The following is a 16,813-nucleotide window of genomic DNA, read 5'->3' as shown; positions in this document are numbered from 1 at the left end:
AGACAATAGGCAAGAATGACAACACAAGATACAAAAAGACAAGGTAAAAATCCTCTCATATTGAGGCTGGACAAGGCAACCTAACAGGAGGAAAAGAGTCCCAAGAGCAGGCAAAATAGTCAGATGTACAACCACTCCCACTGTTAGGAATATCACAAAATCACCATGCTAACACCATAACATATACACAAAAGACCTTGTGCAGACCCAAGCCTTCCTCTTCTTTGCTACTTCCGTCACTGTGAGCCCATGTGAGCCCTGCTTAGTTATTCAGTGTATGTCTTTCTTGTTCTGAGTTACCTCACTCAGGATGAATTTTTTTCTATTTCCCATCATTACTCTGACATTCATGATTTTATTTTCTGTGTGTAAGTAAATGTAGCAATTTTTTATCCACTTATCAAGTCATAAATATATTTGGAAACTTATGCAATAACTTGACACTCAAGATGAGCAAATTGGTAGTGATACTTTATTTTGCACTGTGTGGATCCAAGTCCAAGGCTAAATATACACCTGGTGACAGAGTACATTATGAATGTAATAAAGCTTTTGAACTATTTGGGGAACTGGAAATGAAGTGTCAAAATCAATTTGGACAGAACCACCAAAATGCAAACATAGGTCATCATTTTCCCTAATGTTAAATTGACAACATAGTTTAGTTATTGTACATTACTGGAAATAAACTGAAGCAGTTTAATTTATTTAATTTATTTACTTTATTTATGTCCCAAATGTTATCTCTCCACAGTCTCCCTCCCAGAGCACTTCCCCTCATGTCCCCTCTACTTCACGTCTGAGAGGTTGCCATCTTCCCAGGAGCATCAATTCTATGAAGTATTAGGTGCTTCTTCTCCCTCTGAGGCCAGAAAAGGGAGTCCTCTGCTAGATATGTGCCAGGAGTAGCTAACCAGTCCCTTTATGCTCTTTGGATTGTGGCTTAGTCTCTGTGAGCTCATGTTCTTCCTATGGGCTTTGCATCCCCTTCAGCTCCTTCAATTCATCCCCACTCTCTTCCATAGAGGTCCCAGACACCCATCCAATGCTATCTCCATATGTCTCAGTCAGCTGCTAATAGAGTTTCTCAAAGAAAAGCTATGCTTGGCTCCAGTCTGTAAGCACAACATAGCACCAGTAACAGTGTCAGTTATTTGATGCACTCCCATGGGACAGAGAGATCTCACGTTGGGCCAGAAATTGGTAAGAAATTCCTTCTGTCTCTGCTCTATTTTTGTCCCTGCATTTCTTTGAGAAAAATTTGGGGTCCAAAAATTTGAAGGTGGGTTGATGTCACATCCCTCCACTGGAGGTTCAGTTCAACAATTGGAGGTGGTTTCCTCAGGTTGAGACCTGGGAGATTCCCAGATCCTGGATCCCTGGGTCTTTAAGGAGGATCCCTTGATGCCTTGTGCCTGGCAGCTTCAGGGTTTCATTTATTTTCTTGGCCTTCTGAGCTTCTCTTTTATTTCACGCCATACTTCATCCTGCCTCTACCCCCTTTTCTCCTCCCCTCCCCTCTCTCACCCAGGTAACACCCAGCTTCTACCTCCCATGATTATTTTCTTTCACATTCTAAGTCGGACTGAAGCATCCTCACTTGGATCTTCCTTCCTTCTTGTTTAACTTCTTAGGATCTGTGGGGTGTATCGTGGGTACTATATACATTTGGGATAATAGCCACTTATCAGTGACTATATACCATTAATGTCCTTTTGCGTCTAGGTTATCTTACTCAAGATGATTTTTTTCTAGTTTCACCAGTTTGCTTGAAAATTCATGATATCCTTGAAAATTCAGCTGTTATGAATAGCTGAATATCATTCCATTGTGTAAATGAGCCACATTTTCTGTATCCATTCTTCAGTTAAGGGATATCTGGGTTGTTTTCAGCTTCTGGCTATTATGAACATAGTGGAGCACTTTTCCTTGTGGTATGGTAGAGCATCTTTTGGGTATGTGCACAAGTGTGGTATAACTGGGTCTTCAGGTAAAACGATTTCCAATTTTCTGAGGAACTGCCAGATTGATTCCCAGAGTGGTTGTATAAACTTACAATCCCACTAACAATGGAGAGGTGTTCCCCTTTCTCCACATCCTGGCCAGCATGTACTGTCACTTGAATGACTTGAGAAGCCATTCTGAATGGTGTAAGGTGGAATCACAGGGTTGTTTTGATTTGCATTTCTTTGATGACTAAGGATGTTGATTTTTTTTTAATTTATTTTTATAATTGGTCAGTTTCTTCCCCCTTCCAATTCTTTCAGCTTTCTCAAACTGCACCTCTCACCCAAATCCCCTGCCATTTGCTTTCCTTTAGAAAAGCATAGTACTCCAAGATATAATAGCCAAGCATGACAACACAAGATACAATAAGATAAGTTAAAAATCCTCTCATATTGAGGCTGGACAAGGCAACCTAACAGGAGTAAAAGAGTCCCAAGAGCAGGTGAAATAGTCAGATGTACAGCCACTCCCACTGTTAGGAGTCTCACAAAAACACCATGCTAACAGCTATAACATATACACAGAAGACCTTGTGCAGATTCATACCTTCCTCTTCTTTGCTGCTTAAGTCTCTGTGAGCCTATATGAGCCCTGCTTATTTAATTAAGTGGGCTAGTTCTCCTGGTGTCCTCCAGGCCCTCTGACTCCCAAAATTCCACTCACCAGCCATCTTCTCTAGAATTCCCTGATCTCCAATGGAAAGTACCCAATGAAAACCTCCAATTTAGACTCTCTCTCACGCTCCTATTGGCTGCCAGAAAAAGCCTGTCTGATGACAACTTGACAGGACACCCAGTTTAGGTGTCTGAACTATCCAATCTTCAGTTCCTGGCCACCCAGTCAGTGTAGAGCTCATGGTCATTCAAGAGATGATTTAGTTGTTAAGTGATCGCTCACTACCAAAGTGATAAGAGAAGCATTTTTAATAAAATGAAATGATACAGTTTGGGTGAATATAATAAAGAAATATGGTGGAAATTTTCAACAAAATTGCACCAGATTACAGGAACAATTGCTGCTAAGGAGAAATGAATCATTTTACACCTAAAGATATTCATTCATTTATTAAAATTTAAATGTATAAACATAATATTTATGTAAGGCTTGAGAAAAGATTTTCCAAATGATTATTTTCAAATGTAAATATATAGTGTAATAGGATATCTCCATATGAGAAAATACATTTTGTTTGTTAGCTTTCTTTATTTCTTACATGTTGCACTCAACATGTGTGAATTTTCAGTGAGTACATGCTAAATTTAGATGTACATGCACAGAAATTGTCTATTTTATCTTAATTATTTATTATTGCATATGTACAATATATTTACATTGGACATATTTAAATAATTCCTATAAAGAATCATTAGCCTGGTGTGGTGGCACATGATTTTAATCCCAGCACTTGAGAGGCACAGGCAAGTGAATTTCTGAGTTCAAGGCCAGCCTGGTCTACATCATGAGTTCCAGGACAGCAAGGGCTATACAGAGAAACCCTGTCTCGAAAAACAACAACAACAACAACAAAAGAAAAAAGAAAGAAAGAAAGAAAGAGAGAGAGAGAGAGAGAGAGAGAGAGAGAGAGAGAGAGAGAGAGAGAGAGAGAAAGAAAGAAAGAAAGAAAGAAAGAAAGAAAGAAAGAAAGAAAGAAAGAAAGAAAGAAAGAAAGAAAGAAAGAAAAAGTAAAGAATCATATACTGCCTAGTCCAATAATCAAATCTCACTATTCAGATAATTTATATGTGAAAAGATTTGTAGTATGTTTTGTATTATCAGTTCATTTGTTACTTTGTATTTGGGTTCTCTCTTTATGGGTGCTTTTTTTTAATCTTTTTTTACAGTCCAGTCCTTATCCCCCAACTTACACCCTCTGACTGTTTTTCATACCTGATCATGTTCCCCTTTTCCCTTCTCCCACTCAGGTCCCTCCCTCCCCTTTCCACCCATGATTGCTTTCCTCTCCCTCACAGGTGGGACTGAGGCATCCTCAATTAGGCCCTTAGGCTTATTAATATTCTGGAGGTTTGAGGATTTTATCCATACTCTTTTGACTAATATTCACTTATTAGTGAATACATACCATGCCTGTCCTTTGGGTCTGAGTTATTTCATTCAGGATAATATTTTCTAGTTCCATCCATTTGCCTGCAAAGCTCAGATGTCCTCATTCTTAGTAAACATTCATGTGTAAATGAACCATATTTTCTGTATCCATTCTTCTGTTGTGGGACATCTGGGTTGTTTCCAACTTCTGGCTACCACAAATGTGGTCACTATGAACACAGAAAAACATGTGCCCCTGAGGCATGCTACGACATCTTTTGGATATATATATGCCCAAGAGTGGTGTAGCTGGATCTGCAGGTATATCTATTTCCAGATTTCTGAGGAAAATCCAGATTGATTTCCACACTGGTTCTATCAGTTTGAAATCTCAAGCAATGGAAGAGTGTTTCTCCCTCTCTCTACACTCTTGCCAACATGTGCTGTTACCTTAGTTTTTGACCTTAGCCATTCTGATTGGTGTAAGGTAGAATCTCAGAGTCACTTTGATTTGAATTTCCCTGATGACTAAGGACTTTGAACATTTCTTTCCGTGCTTCTCAGCCACTAAAGATTCCTCTCTTGTGATTTGTTGTTGTTGTTGTTGTTGAGTTTTATATCCCATTTGATAAGGTTGGTTTCTTGGTGGTTGGTTTCTTGAGTTCTTTATATATTTTGGATAGTAGTCCTCTATTGAATGGAGGGTAACTAAGATTGTAGGTTGACAATTTTGCCTAACAAGTATATCCTATGTCATATAGAAACTTTTCAGTTTGATGTGGTTCCATTTATCAATTCTTGATCTTAGGGAATGAGATATTGGAGTTCTATTTAGGAAATTTTTCCCTGTGCCAATAAGTACAAGGTCCTTCCGCAATTTCTTTTCTATTTGATTCAGTGTTTCTGCCTTATGTTTAGGTCCTTCATCCACTTGAACTTGACCTCTGTGCAAGGTGGCAAATATGGATCTATTTTCATTTTTCTACATACTGACTTTCAGTTAGAACAGAACCATCAACTGAAGATGCTTTCTTTTTTCCAATGTATATTTTTGGCATCTTTGTCAAAGATTACATGTCCTTAAGTGAGTGGTTTTATTTGTGGGCCTTCAATTCTATTCCACTGATCAATATGTCTGTCTCTGTACCAATAGCATTGAGTTTTTATCACTATTGCATCTTGAGGTCAGGAATGGTGATTCCCCCCAGAAGTTATTTTCACTATTCTGGGTTTTTTGTTTTTCCAGATGAACTTGAGAATTGCTCTTTCCATGTCTTTGAATACTTGTGTTTTACTTCTCATGGGAATTGCAAGGAATCTGTTGATTACTTTTGGTAGGATGCCCAATGTTACTATGTTAATCCTGCTGATCCATGAGCATGGGAGGACTCCCTATTTTCTGAGGTCTTCTTTGATTTCTTTCTTGAGAGACTTGCAGTTCTTGTCATACAGATATTTCACTTGTTTGGTTAGAGTTACCCCAAGATAATTCATACTATCTTTGAATATTCTGAAGGGTATTGTTTTCTTATTTCACTCTCAGTCTGCTTATCATTCATATAAAGGACAGTATTTGATTTGTTTGAGTTAATTTTATATCCATCTACTTCTCTCTAGTAAAACGATTTTGGTTGCCTATGTTTACTATCTTATCATCTGAAAATAGTGATACCCTGAATTCTTCCTTGCCGATTTGTATCCTATTGATCTCCTTCTGTTTTCTTATTGCTCTAGCTAGAACTTTGATTACTCTATTGAATAGATATGGAAAAGTTGTCATCCCTATCTTGTCCCTTATTGTATTGGGATTGCTTCAATTATCTCTCAATTTAATTTGATATTGCCTGTGAGCTGGCTGTATATTGCTTCTATTTTGTTTAGATAATAGCCTTGAATTACTGATCTCTTCACTACTTTTAATATGAAGGGGCGTTATATTTTGTCAAATGCTTTTTCAGCATCTAATGAGATAACCATGTGATTTTTTTTCATTGAGTTTGTTTATATAGTAGATTATGTTAATGGATTTTGTATATTGAACCAATCTTGCATCCCTGGGATGATGCCTACATTATCATGGTGAATGATGGCATGGATTCAGTTTGAAAGAGTTTTATTGAGTAATTTTACAAAATTGGTCTGATATTCTCTTTTTCTTCTTTAATCCTTGTGTGGTTTAGGTATCAGAGTAATTGTGGCTTCATAAAATGAATTAGGTACTGTTCCTTCCATTTCTATTTTATGGAATAATTTGAAGAGTGCTGGTATTAGCTCTTCTTTGAAGGTCTCTTATAATTCTGCACTAAAGCCATTTGGTCCTGAGCTCATTTTCTTTGGGAGGTATTTAATGTTTTTTTTTTTTCTATTTCTTTATGGGATATATGCCTATGTAGATAGTTTCTCAGCTCTTGATTTAAGTTTAGTATGGAATATTTGTCTAGAAACTCTTCCATTTCATCTTGATTTTTCCAGTTTTGTTGAGAATAGGCCTTTGTAGTAGGATCTCATGATCTTTTGTATTCCCTAAGTTTCTCTTGTTTTGCCTCTCTTTTCCTGTCAGATTTTGTTTATTTGGATGCTGCCTCTGAGCCCTATAGCTAGTTTGTCTAGGGGTTTATCTATCTTGTTGATTGTATTAAAAGAACCAGCCTTTGGTTTTGTTGATTCTTTGTATAATGCTTTTTGTTTTTATTGGGTTGATTTCTGCCTAGATGTTGTCTATTTCATGCTCTCTACTCCTCTTGGTTGTGTTAGCTTCTTTTTGTTCTAGAGTGCTCAGGTGTGCTGTTAAGTTGCTAGTGTCGAATATCTACATTTTTTTTTACCAGGTCAGTTAGTTTTATTAATTTTCCTCTTAGCACTGCTTTCATTGTGTTTCATAAGTTTGGGTATGCTGTATCATTATTTTCATTGAATTCTAGGAAGTTTTTAATTTCTTTATTTCTTCCCTGACAAAGTTTTCAGTGATTAAAGAGTTGCTCAGTTTCCACATATATGTAGTTTTTTTGTTGATTTGGTGTTACTAGAGACCAGCCTTAGGCCAAGGTGATCTTATAGGATGCATGGTATTATTTTAATCTTCTTGTATTGGTTAAGGCTTGTTTTGTGATTCATTATATGGTCAATTTTGGAGAAGGTACCATGAGGGTATATTCATTGGTTTTAGGGTGAATTGTTCTATAGATATCTGTTAAATCAATTTGGTTTATAATCTTTGTAAGTTTCATTGTGTCTCTGTTTAATTTCTGTTTCAATGGTATGTCTGTTAGTGACAGTGGGGTATTGAAGTGTCCCACTATTATTGTGTGGAGTTCTATGTATTTTTTTAAGCTTTAGCAAAGTTTATTTTATGAATATTGGTGGCCTTGTATTTGGAGCATAGATGTTCAGAATTGACAGTTTCTCTTGGTGGATTTTTCCTTTTATGAATATGAGGTATCCTTCCACAGCTCACTTGATTACTTTTCAACTGAAACTCTATTTTATTGGATGTTATGATCACAATACATGTTTGTTTCTTGTGACCATTGGCTTAAAATTTTTTTTCCAGCCTTTTACTTGAGGTAGTGTCTGTCTTAGTTATTGGGGTATGTTTCTTGTATGCAACAAAATGTTGGATCCTGTTTGCATATCCAGTCTGTTACCTTATCTTTTTATTGGAAAATTGAGTCAATTGATTTTCAGAAATATTAAATCAGATGATTGTTAGTTCCTGTTATGTTGTTGAAGAAGACATTCTATGCGTATAATTCTCTCCATTTTGTTTTGTTGTGAGATGATGAATATGTTGCTTTTTTTGGTGAACACCCTCCGTGTGTTTGAGTTTTCCTTTTAGAATCCTCTGTAGGGCTTGGTTGATAGATAGATATTGGTTGAATGTGTTTTTGTCCTGGAATATTTTGGTTTCTCCATCTATGCTGAATGGGAGTTTTGCTGGGTATAGTAGCCTGGGCTGGCATTTGTTTTCTTCTAGGGTCTGCATGACACCTGTCCAGGCTTTTCTTGCATTGATGTCTCAGTTGAGAAGTCTGATGTAATCTGACCAGTCTGCCTTTGTGTATTACTTAGCATTTGTCACTTACAGCTTTTAATATTCTTTTTTTGTTAAGTGCAATTAATGTTCTTGAATATTATGACATGAGAGGATTTTCTTTAATGGTCCAATCTATTTGGTGTTCTTTAGGCTTCTTCTATATTTATGGCCATCTCTTTTTTTAGGTTGGGGAAGTTTTCTTCTATACTTTTGTTCAAGACCTTACAGGTCCTCTGCACTGGAAATCTTTGCTCTTCTCTATTTCTATTATTCTTAGATTTGGTTTTTTCATTGTGTCCTGAGTTTCCTGGAGGTTTTGGGTTAGCAGTTGTTTTATGTTTTGATATTTTTTGACAGTGTGTCCATAACTTTTTTTATTCAAAATTTTCTTTATTTTCTAACATTTTGAACGTTATTTCATATTTCATATCCATTTCCAGTCCCCCTCCATCACGTAGAAATCCCCTATCCCACTCCCTCCCTCTGCTTTGATGGGGGTGCTCAATATCTTCTAAGGTAACTTCTACACCTGAGATCTATCCTCTTATATCTCTTGTATTCTCTTGGTCATTCTTTCATCTGTAATTTCTGACCTCTTTCCTAGATTTTCCAATTCACAGGTTGCCCACATTTGTGTTTCCTTTATTATTTCTGCTTTTACATCTTGAACCATTTTGATCAACACCTTCACCTGTTTGTGTGTTTTATCCTGTATTTCACTAAGGGATTTATTTGCTTCTACATGTTTACATGTGTTTTCTTGTATTTCTTTCCATGACTTATTTATGACTCTATTATCTTCATGAGATAAGTTTTTAGGTAAGCTTCCTGATTTTCAGGTGTGTTGGTACATCCAGAGCTTGCTGTGGTGGGAGAACTGTGTTGAGATGATGCCAAAGTTTATTGGCTTCTGTTGCTTATGGCCTTATGCTTGCTTCTAGCAATCCAGTTATCTCTGGTGTTAGCTGTACTGGGAATGTCTGTCTTGATCGTGCCTCTTGTGTGCTTGGATTGCTGGTAGGCTTGTGTCCCTCACTGGAGCAGACATCATGTGAAGCCTTCAGAATGTGAGGTCTTCATAGGGGCATGTACACTGGTGAGATTCTGCCCTGGCCATAGTGGCTCCCATGGGAGTCCTTCAGACTGTGGGATCTTCATAGCAGCAGACAAGCTGCTGATCTGTTGCCCTGGCTGTAGCAGATCTCCTAGATAGCCATCACACTTGGGTTCTGTTGCTCAGTGTACATAAGAACTCACGGGAGGTTTTCAGACTGTTTGGTCAGGTATCCTGCATGTAGCAAAACTACAGGGAAGTTTTCAGACTGTGGTATCTTTAGAAGAGCAAACAAGGTGGTGATCTGCCTCAGCAGAAGGTGCAGGATGGAAGGGGTATGGAATTCAGGGGGCTGGGGGCTTGGGGGTGATGAATCCTGAGTCTGCTTGGGCCCTCGAGGTCACCAGCTGCTGCAGTTGTTTCGGAGGTTCCCTTACCTGCATATAGCAGAACTCATCAGAAGCCTTCAGGCTGTGATGTATTCAGAATAGCAGCCAGGCTTTTCTGGACTTCTTTCTGTTTTTTTACCTTGTTTTGGAGGAGTGGTTCTCAAAAATGTAATAGAAACATGTATTTTTAAAATTCCTTTTGAGCCGGGCGTGGTGGCGCACGCCTTTAATCCCAGCACTCGGGAGGCAGAGGCAGGAGGATTTCTGAGTTCGAGGCCAGCCTGGTCTACAAAGTGAGTTCCAGGACAGCCAGAGCTATACAGAGAAACCCTGTCTCGGAAAAAAAAAAAAAAAATTCCTTTTGTATACACAATCTGAGTATTCTATCTCTAATTGTTTTCTAACCTGCTGATCCTAAAGTCACCCTACCTGTTTGTATATGTATCATCATTAATTAATGCTGACATTTTATATTCCAATGTGTAAGTAGAAACTGAACTTCCCTTCAAAATCCAATTGTGTTTCCTATTTCCTCAAGTTTCCTTACTGATTCCTTCAGAGTTTTCTCTTACATGTATTAAATGCCATTCTTTTTTATTTTATTTTTTTCAGTCCTTGTTTCATTTATTTACTCCCTTCCTCATATTGTCCTTAAAAAAAATCCCGTTATTTGATTTTCATAATTATGTATCATATTTTTTCTTTCTTTTTATTATTGTATTCATTTACATTCCAATCGTAGGCCCCTTCTCCAGTCCCCATCCCAAAGTTCTTCACTCCCTCCACCCCCTTACTTTTGCTACTGAGAGAGTTCTCCCCCATATACCCACCTACACATACCTTACTCCTATCAGCACCTATCTTCCCTGGTGCATCAAGTTTCTACAGGATTTGGCTGATCCTCTCCTACTGAGGTCAGACAAGGCACTCCTCTGCAACATATGTACCAGGGGCCATGGAACAGTCCATGTATATCCTTTCTTGGGTGGCTTGGTCTCTGGTAGCTCTGAGGAGTTCTGGTTAGTTTATACTTTTGTTCTTCCTGTTGGTCCACAATCCCCTTGCACTCATTCAATACTTTTAACTCTACCATAGAGTTCCCAGACCTCACTTTAATGGTTGGCTATAAATTTCTGCTTCTGTTTTAGTCAGCTGCTGGTAGAGCCTCTGATGTGACATCCATGCTAGGATCCTACCTGTAAGCACAACAAGGCATCAGTAATAGTGTCAAGGTTTGGTACCTCTGCATGGGATGGATCCCAAGTTGGGAGGGTCACTCGATGGGATTTTCTCCATTTGTATCTCTGCATTTCCTTTAGACAGGAACAATTCTTGGTCAAACATTTTTAAGATGTTTGGGTGATCTCATTCCTCAACTGAGGGTCATGTCTACCTACTGGTGGTCTCTTTAGGTTCTATCCTCTCATGGTTAGATATTTTGGCTATGCTTTTTTGCATTGAACACCATGAGCCTCATATATCCTTGGTGTCTTGTACTCTCTAGAGATTCCCAAGATCCACAAGCAACATATTTCTAGTCATTCTACTGCCCCTCTAGGATTCTGTCCTGTTTCCTCCCATGTCTGATCCAGCCCTTCTTCTTTTCCCTCCTCTCCCCCTCTCCCATTTATGTCAATCCCTCTCTCTGTCTCCTATGATTATTTTATTAACACTATTCCTAAATACTTGGTTTCACTTGAAACACAAACCTAGCTTTATGAGTATAAAGATCATCTACTATATACCCATAATTTTACAGCTAAATTTCTCCTAATCTTAATTTCTATTTTTATTTATGTCATGAATTTTGGTAGTAATTCTCTAGGAAGAACTCTCTGATGGAAATAAAACCCCTTTCTATTTTTTTGGATAATGTCTTCATTAATATCTTTATTCAAAAGTCTAGCACTACAGGATATGGAACTTAAGGCTGACACTCATTTTTTTTTCCCCTGTGGTCTGTATGGTGATGGATAGGAGACTCTTTCTCTTTGATGTTGGTCCAGTGTGGTTGATAATGACTTTCTACTGACATTTTTCCAAGATGTTTTCTTTACCCAGTTTCAGTAGATTGCTAGCACCTTCATGGGACTAGTCCTATTTGAGTTTACTCAGTTCTTGAATATGAACATTCATTCATTATGACCAAATTTTTTCCTTTTCCTTCACACTAAAACATTAATTTTGTTTGAATCTTGAATGTTTTGTTTTTTAATTTAAACATTTTTGAGTTTGGTTCAATTTCATGATGGTCCTTTTCAGATCTTACTAAACAGAATCAGTACTTTTGATTTCAGACTTTTCCTCTGTCCTCACAAGGGAACTCAGGGTCTAAAAGAAAAACATATAGCACAATATTATGCAGATAGATGAGTTTTGAATTTCTTTGCTAGAATTTTCAATGTCTCATCTCTTCATGTAATATTTACTAAAAATACTATGTCCAAGCATTTCAGATATACTTAGCAAAATTATAACATATAAATGTCTATGCTTATTTTGACCCTATCAGAAACCCAGAAAGCCTCATTAGCCTTCTGTAGCATTATACACTTTAAAGTCTTATTTAGAAATGTATATATACAAAAATGATAGAGAGTGGGAATATACAGGGTCATATATGATCAAGTTTTCTTTAAAAGCATTGTCTATCTACATTGGCATTTGTGTGTTCAGAAGCTGTTAAGGTAAATCCTAGTACTTGAAGGCTTCAGAGCAGACAGGTCTGCTGTAGTTAAGCAAGGGCTTTAGGTGAAAATGAAGAACTTGTACCTCTCAGTTTATATGATTAATCTTTCTTCAAGTAATCTTTTATTTAGCCAGAAATCACTAAAGTCTTGTTTAATACTGTATTCTTTTTGGTTCTGCTTGAGTCTGTAATTTGACTTGATTTTCAAACATTCAAATGTTGTCTCCTTAGACTCAACAAGGACATGTGGGCGTCCTCCAACTATTGACAATGGAGACATCACCTCCTTGTCATTACCAGAATATGAACCATTCTCGTCAGTTGACTATCAGTGCCAGAAGTATTATCTCCTTAAAGGAAAGAAGACAATAACATGTAGAAATGGAAAGTGGTCTGAGCCACCAACCTGCTTACGTAAGTACCTTATTCTCATAGATTATAGGAGATTTTGTTTTATATTATGGATATTTTTCTGTTAATAATAGAACATTCACAAAATACAAGTACTGTTTTGTTTGTGCTTCAGTGCCAAACAATAGCATGTGATAAAAACAAGATTATTAGATACTTTTTATAAAAATCACCTGTCAAATAAATGTGTGAATGTTATTTCTTTATAATTAAGTTTTTACTAGCATGTATTAATGTCCACAAAACTAGGCACCAGCATGATATTCTATACCTATTGTCCTAGCCAGTGTTCTATTACTGTGAAGAGACACTATGACCATGGCAACTCTTAGAAAAGAAAGCATTTGTTGGGAATAGCTTATAATTTCAGAGATTTAGACTGCTATCATGGCACAGAGGTAAGCATGATGGAGGAGAAGTAGCTGAGCATTATACAGCTGACTCTGCAGGCAGCACGAAGAGATAGACATTCTTCTTCTAACAAGGCTACACCAACTTCAACAAGGTCATATCTCCTAATTTATATTGAGTACCAACAATCCCCAATGAATAAGCAATATGTGAGCCTATAGAATCCATTCTTTTACAGATCAACCTATATACATCTGGTATTAAATCCATACAACATGTGCCGCCCTTAGACAAGACAACTAAATTTTATTAATCACTGTAATGCATTTTAGGGAGAGTTTAGTCTTTAATATCTTAGCAAAATTTCACATTTAATTCTACCACATTGTCTTTCTAAATTCACCAATTGGTATTAGTTCAAACGTTTTTTTCATCTTATCTACAGTCATGTAGAAGTTTACAATAAACATCCATGCATGTTGCAGAGGTTTATTTTATTTCCTTTGAGTAAGTACAAAAAAAGCACATAGCAACAATATATGTACAATCTATTTTTAAATTTTTAAGAAGTCTCAGCTGTCATCTATAGTAATTTCACTTAGTCACATTCCCATCCACAGCTTATGAGTTTTTCACCACACACTCATGATCATTTATAATTATAAGGGCTACTTTCCCTAATGCTTTTCTGAGTGGCAAGCCATCTTACTATAGCTTTGGCTAAAAAAAAAATGAGAGTTAATGATATTTTAAGGTAATGATATTTTTTCATACTCAGGTTCTTGTGTATTTTTTTGAGAAGTATCTATAAATTTATATAATTTTAGTTGGCTTATTTTTCTTTTAAAATGCATTTTATCACAGTCTAGTAACAGTTTGTTTAAAAGGTATCAAGCAACTGAAATTCTGATCAATTATTTAAGTATAGTTTAAGACAGATATAGTGCAAAGATGATTTTTAAAAGATACAGTCAATTTAGGGGAAATTGTGCTATATCTTCTAACCAGGACCAAATCAATCAAATCAAATCAAATAAAAGCAATCCAAATTCAACCAAAACCAAAAAAATAAAAAATAAAAAAAAAATGAATTTTCACTTCCTTATGTTTGTTGACATAAAACACTCCTATAAAAGATATGTAAATACCTAGAAACAAACAATAGGCAACCATTTACTCTGATTCAACTGGCTGCCTATTTCTTAGTTGTATTGATTATGCTCTGTGCTATCTACAAGTATGTTTTGAAATCCGTGGGTCAAGGTTTGCTTTTTGCCTTATAATTTGGAGTCCCTTCCAAATATCTAGTGTCCAAAACCAATGAAATGTTTCCCTATTCTGTTTCCTTGTATTTTCAGTGGTTTGTTATTACATGGATGTCTTTGACCAACTTTCAGTTGACTTTGCCCAGAATGATAGACAGTATCAAATTTTAATCATCTCCATAAGGATATCAATTATCCTTATTAACAGAATATAATATCAGTTCTCTAACATAAATTTTTGGAAAGTCTATTAAGATGAGTTAACTGAAGATACATACATCAGTTTTCAAATCACCTTTATCTTTCGTTGGCATGTTCATAGTGTTCTGGTTACTGTGGGCTCATGATGTATGCTGAAATCAGGTATTATGATATCTTCAGATTTTCCTTTCTGCTCTAGTTCCAGTTGTCCACTCATTCTATAGTACCTCCATACAAATTTTTGATTTTTACCCCTAAAAGTATAAAAACTGTTACTGGTAATTCTGTTTGGGTTCAAAGAATCTGCTAGTTTCCATAGCAGATGTAGACATTTAATTATTAATTCTTACAACCTATTAATATACAAGATTTCTCCATTTTTGTCTTTTCAGATTCTTTTACCAGTATAACTAATATTATGATTCAAGTTCTCACTTCTATTAAATTCATAGCTAAATTGATTTTTGAAGTTATTGATAATGACATTACATTTATAGTAAATTTTGAGAAAAAAATAAATTTGTCTATAGATAAGGGTGATCTCTGTAGGTTTATGTATTACTTAATGAACATTGGTAATTTTTCTTTCAGATGCATGTGTAATACCAGAAGACATTATGGAAAGACATAACATAATTCTCAGATGGAGAGAAAATAAAAAGGTTTATATTCAGTCAGGGGAGGATATTGAGTTTGCATGTAAACCTAGATATAGAGAAGCAAGAGGATCATCACCATTTCGTACAAAGTGCATTAATGGTCACATCAATTATCCCACTTGTGTATAGTATAAAAATCACATTACATTTATTCATTGATTTTATCCCTAATGAAAGAACTAGACAAAAATAATCAAGGAGCTAAATGGGTCTGCAACCCTATAGGAGGAACAATATGAACTAACCAGTACCCCCAGAGCTGTGTCTCTTGTTGCATATGTAGCAGAGGATGGCCTAGTCGGACAGAATGGGAGGAGAGGCCCTTGGTATTGTGAAGATAATATGCCCCTGTACAGGGGAATGCCAGGGACAGGAAGCAGGAGTGGGTGGGTTGGGGATCAGGGAGGGGTAAGGGTATAGTGAGTTTTGGCGATAGCATTTGAAATGTAAATTAAGAAAATATCTAATAAAAAAAGAAAAAATGAAATACACATGCATATTGCTGATGCAGTTTCAATTTATATCTGAAGTATTGTTCAACTCATTTCTTTTCATAAACAAAGATGTTTTTGTTATATGGTGATTAATTTGTAACTTTAATGACTATGGCCAAATGCAAAAGCAGAACATTCAAAACCCCTAATCCAAAATATGATGTTCAAGGATGAACTATTTCAAGAAAGAAAATACATGTCAGTTCTTCAACATCTGTTTCTATTCAGAACTTTTTAAAGATTTCCTATATATCTTTTGATGTATGGTTCGAGTTACAGTAAATAAAAGACATATTGACTCATTCTTCCAATTAGTATTATTTCCCAAACATGCAACAAACAATTAGCATATATTATATTACTAAAACATATAATTAATTACTATATAATACTTTTAAATCAATAAAAAATCTGAGAAACTTTTTGCACATGAACTTCTAATATTTGATACATTGAAATAATAAAAGGTACAAGCAATTATACAAAGGGATTAAGATTTTGATTATGTATATGATTCTATCACTGAAATTATATTGACATTAAAAACTTTAACTCTTCTCAAGGATAAAAGAACCTCTGGTGGAATCACCATGCCGGACCTAAAGCTCTACTACAGAGCAATTGTGATAAAAACTGCATGGTACTGGTATAGTGACAGACAAATAGACCAATGGAATAGAATTGAAGACCCAGAAATGAACCCACACACCTACGGTCACTTGATCTTCGACAAGGGAGCTAAAAACATCCAGTGGAAGAAAGACAGCATTTTCAACAAATGGTGCTGGCACAACTGGTTGTTAACATGTAGAAGAATGCGAATCGATCCATTCCTATCTCCTTGTACTAAGGTCAAGTCTAAGTGGATCAAGGAACTTCAAATAAAACCAGAGACACTGAAACTTATAGAGGAGAAAATGGGGAAAAGCCTTGAAGATATGGGCACAGGGGAAAAATTCCTGAATAGAACAGTAATGGCTTGTGCTGTAAGATCGAGAATTGACAAGTGGGACCTTATGAAACTACAAAGCTTCTGCAAGGCTAAAGACACCATCAATAAGACAAAAAAACCACCAACAGATTGGGAAAGGATCTTCACCTATCCTAAATCAGATAAGGGACTAATATCCAATATATATAAAGAACTCAAGAAGGTGGACTCTAGAAAGTCAAATAACCCCATTAAAAAATGGGGCTCAGAACTGAACAAAGAATTC

At 36.2% G+C, this 16,813-nt stretch overlaps 1 protein-coding gene across 3 annotated transcripts in view; it reads left to right on the top strand.

The window, feature by feature from the left end:
* The window catches only part of LOC110288152 (complement factor H-like), a 123,712-nt gene extending 107,809 nt beyond the window's left edge, over positions 1-15,903 (top strand). For all 3 annotated transcript variants that reach the window (XM_085841626.1, XM_085841621.1, XM_085841622.1), the window contains 2 exons: positions 12,447-12,629; positions 15,035-15,903. In XM_085841626.1, coding sequence (XP_085697752.1) covers positions 12,447-12,629; positions 15,035-15,231 — 380 coding nt within the window. In that variant the 3' untranslated portion in view covers positions 15,232-15,903. The remainder of the gene's footprint in view (positions 1-12,446; positions 12,630-15,034) is intronic.
* Positions 15,904-16,813: the final 910 nt, after the last annotated feature.

Source organism: Mus caroli, unplaced genomic scaffold (genome assembly GCF_978045245.1).
Source record: "Mus caroli unplaced genomic scaffold, Mus_caroli_1 scaffold_1, whole genome shotgun sequence".
NCBI classification, from domain to species: Eukaryota; Metazoa; Chordata; class Mammalia; order Rodentia; family Muridae; genus Mus; species Mus caroli.
Note: the sequence above shows the minus strand (reverse complement) of the source record. Positions and strands in the feature narration are given on the sequence as shown.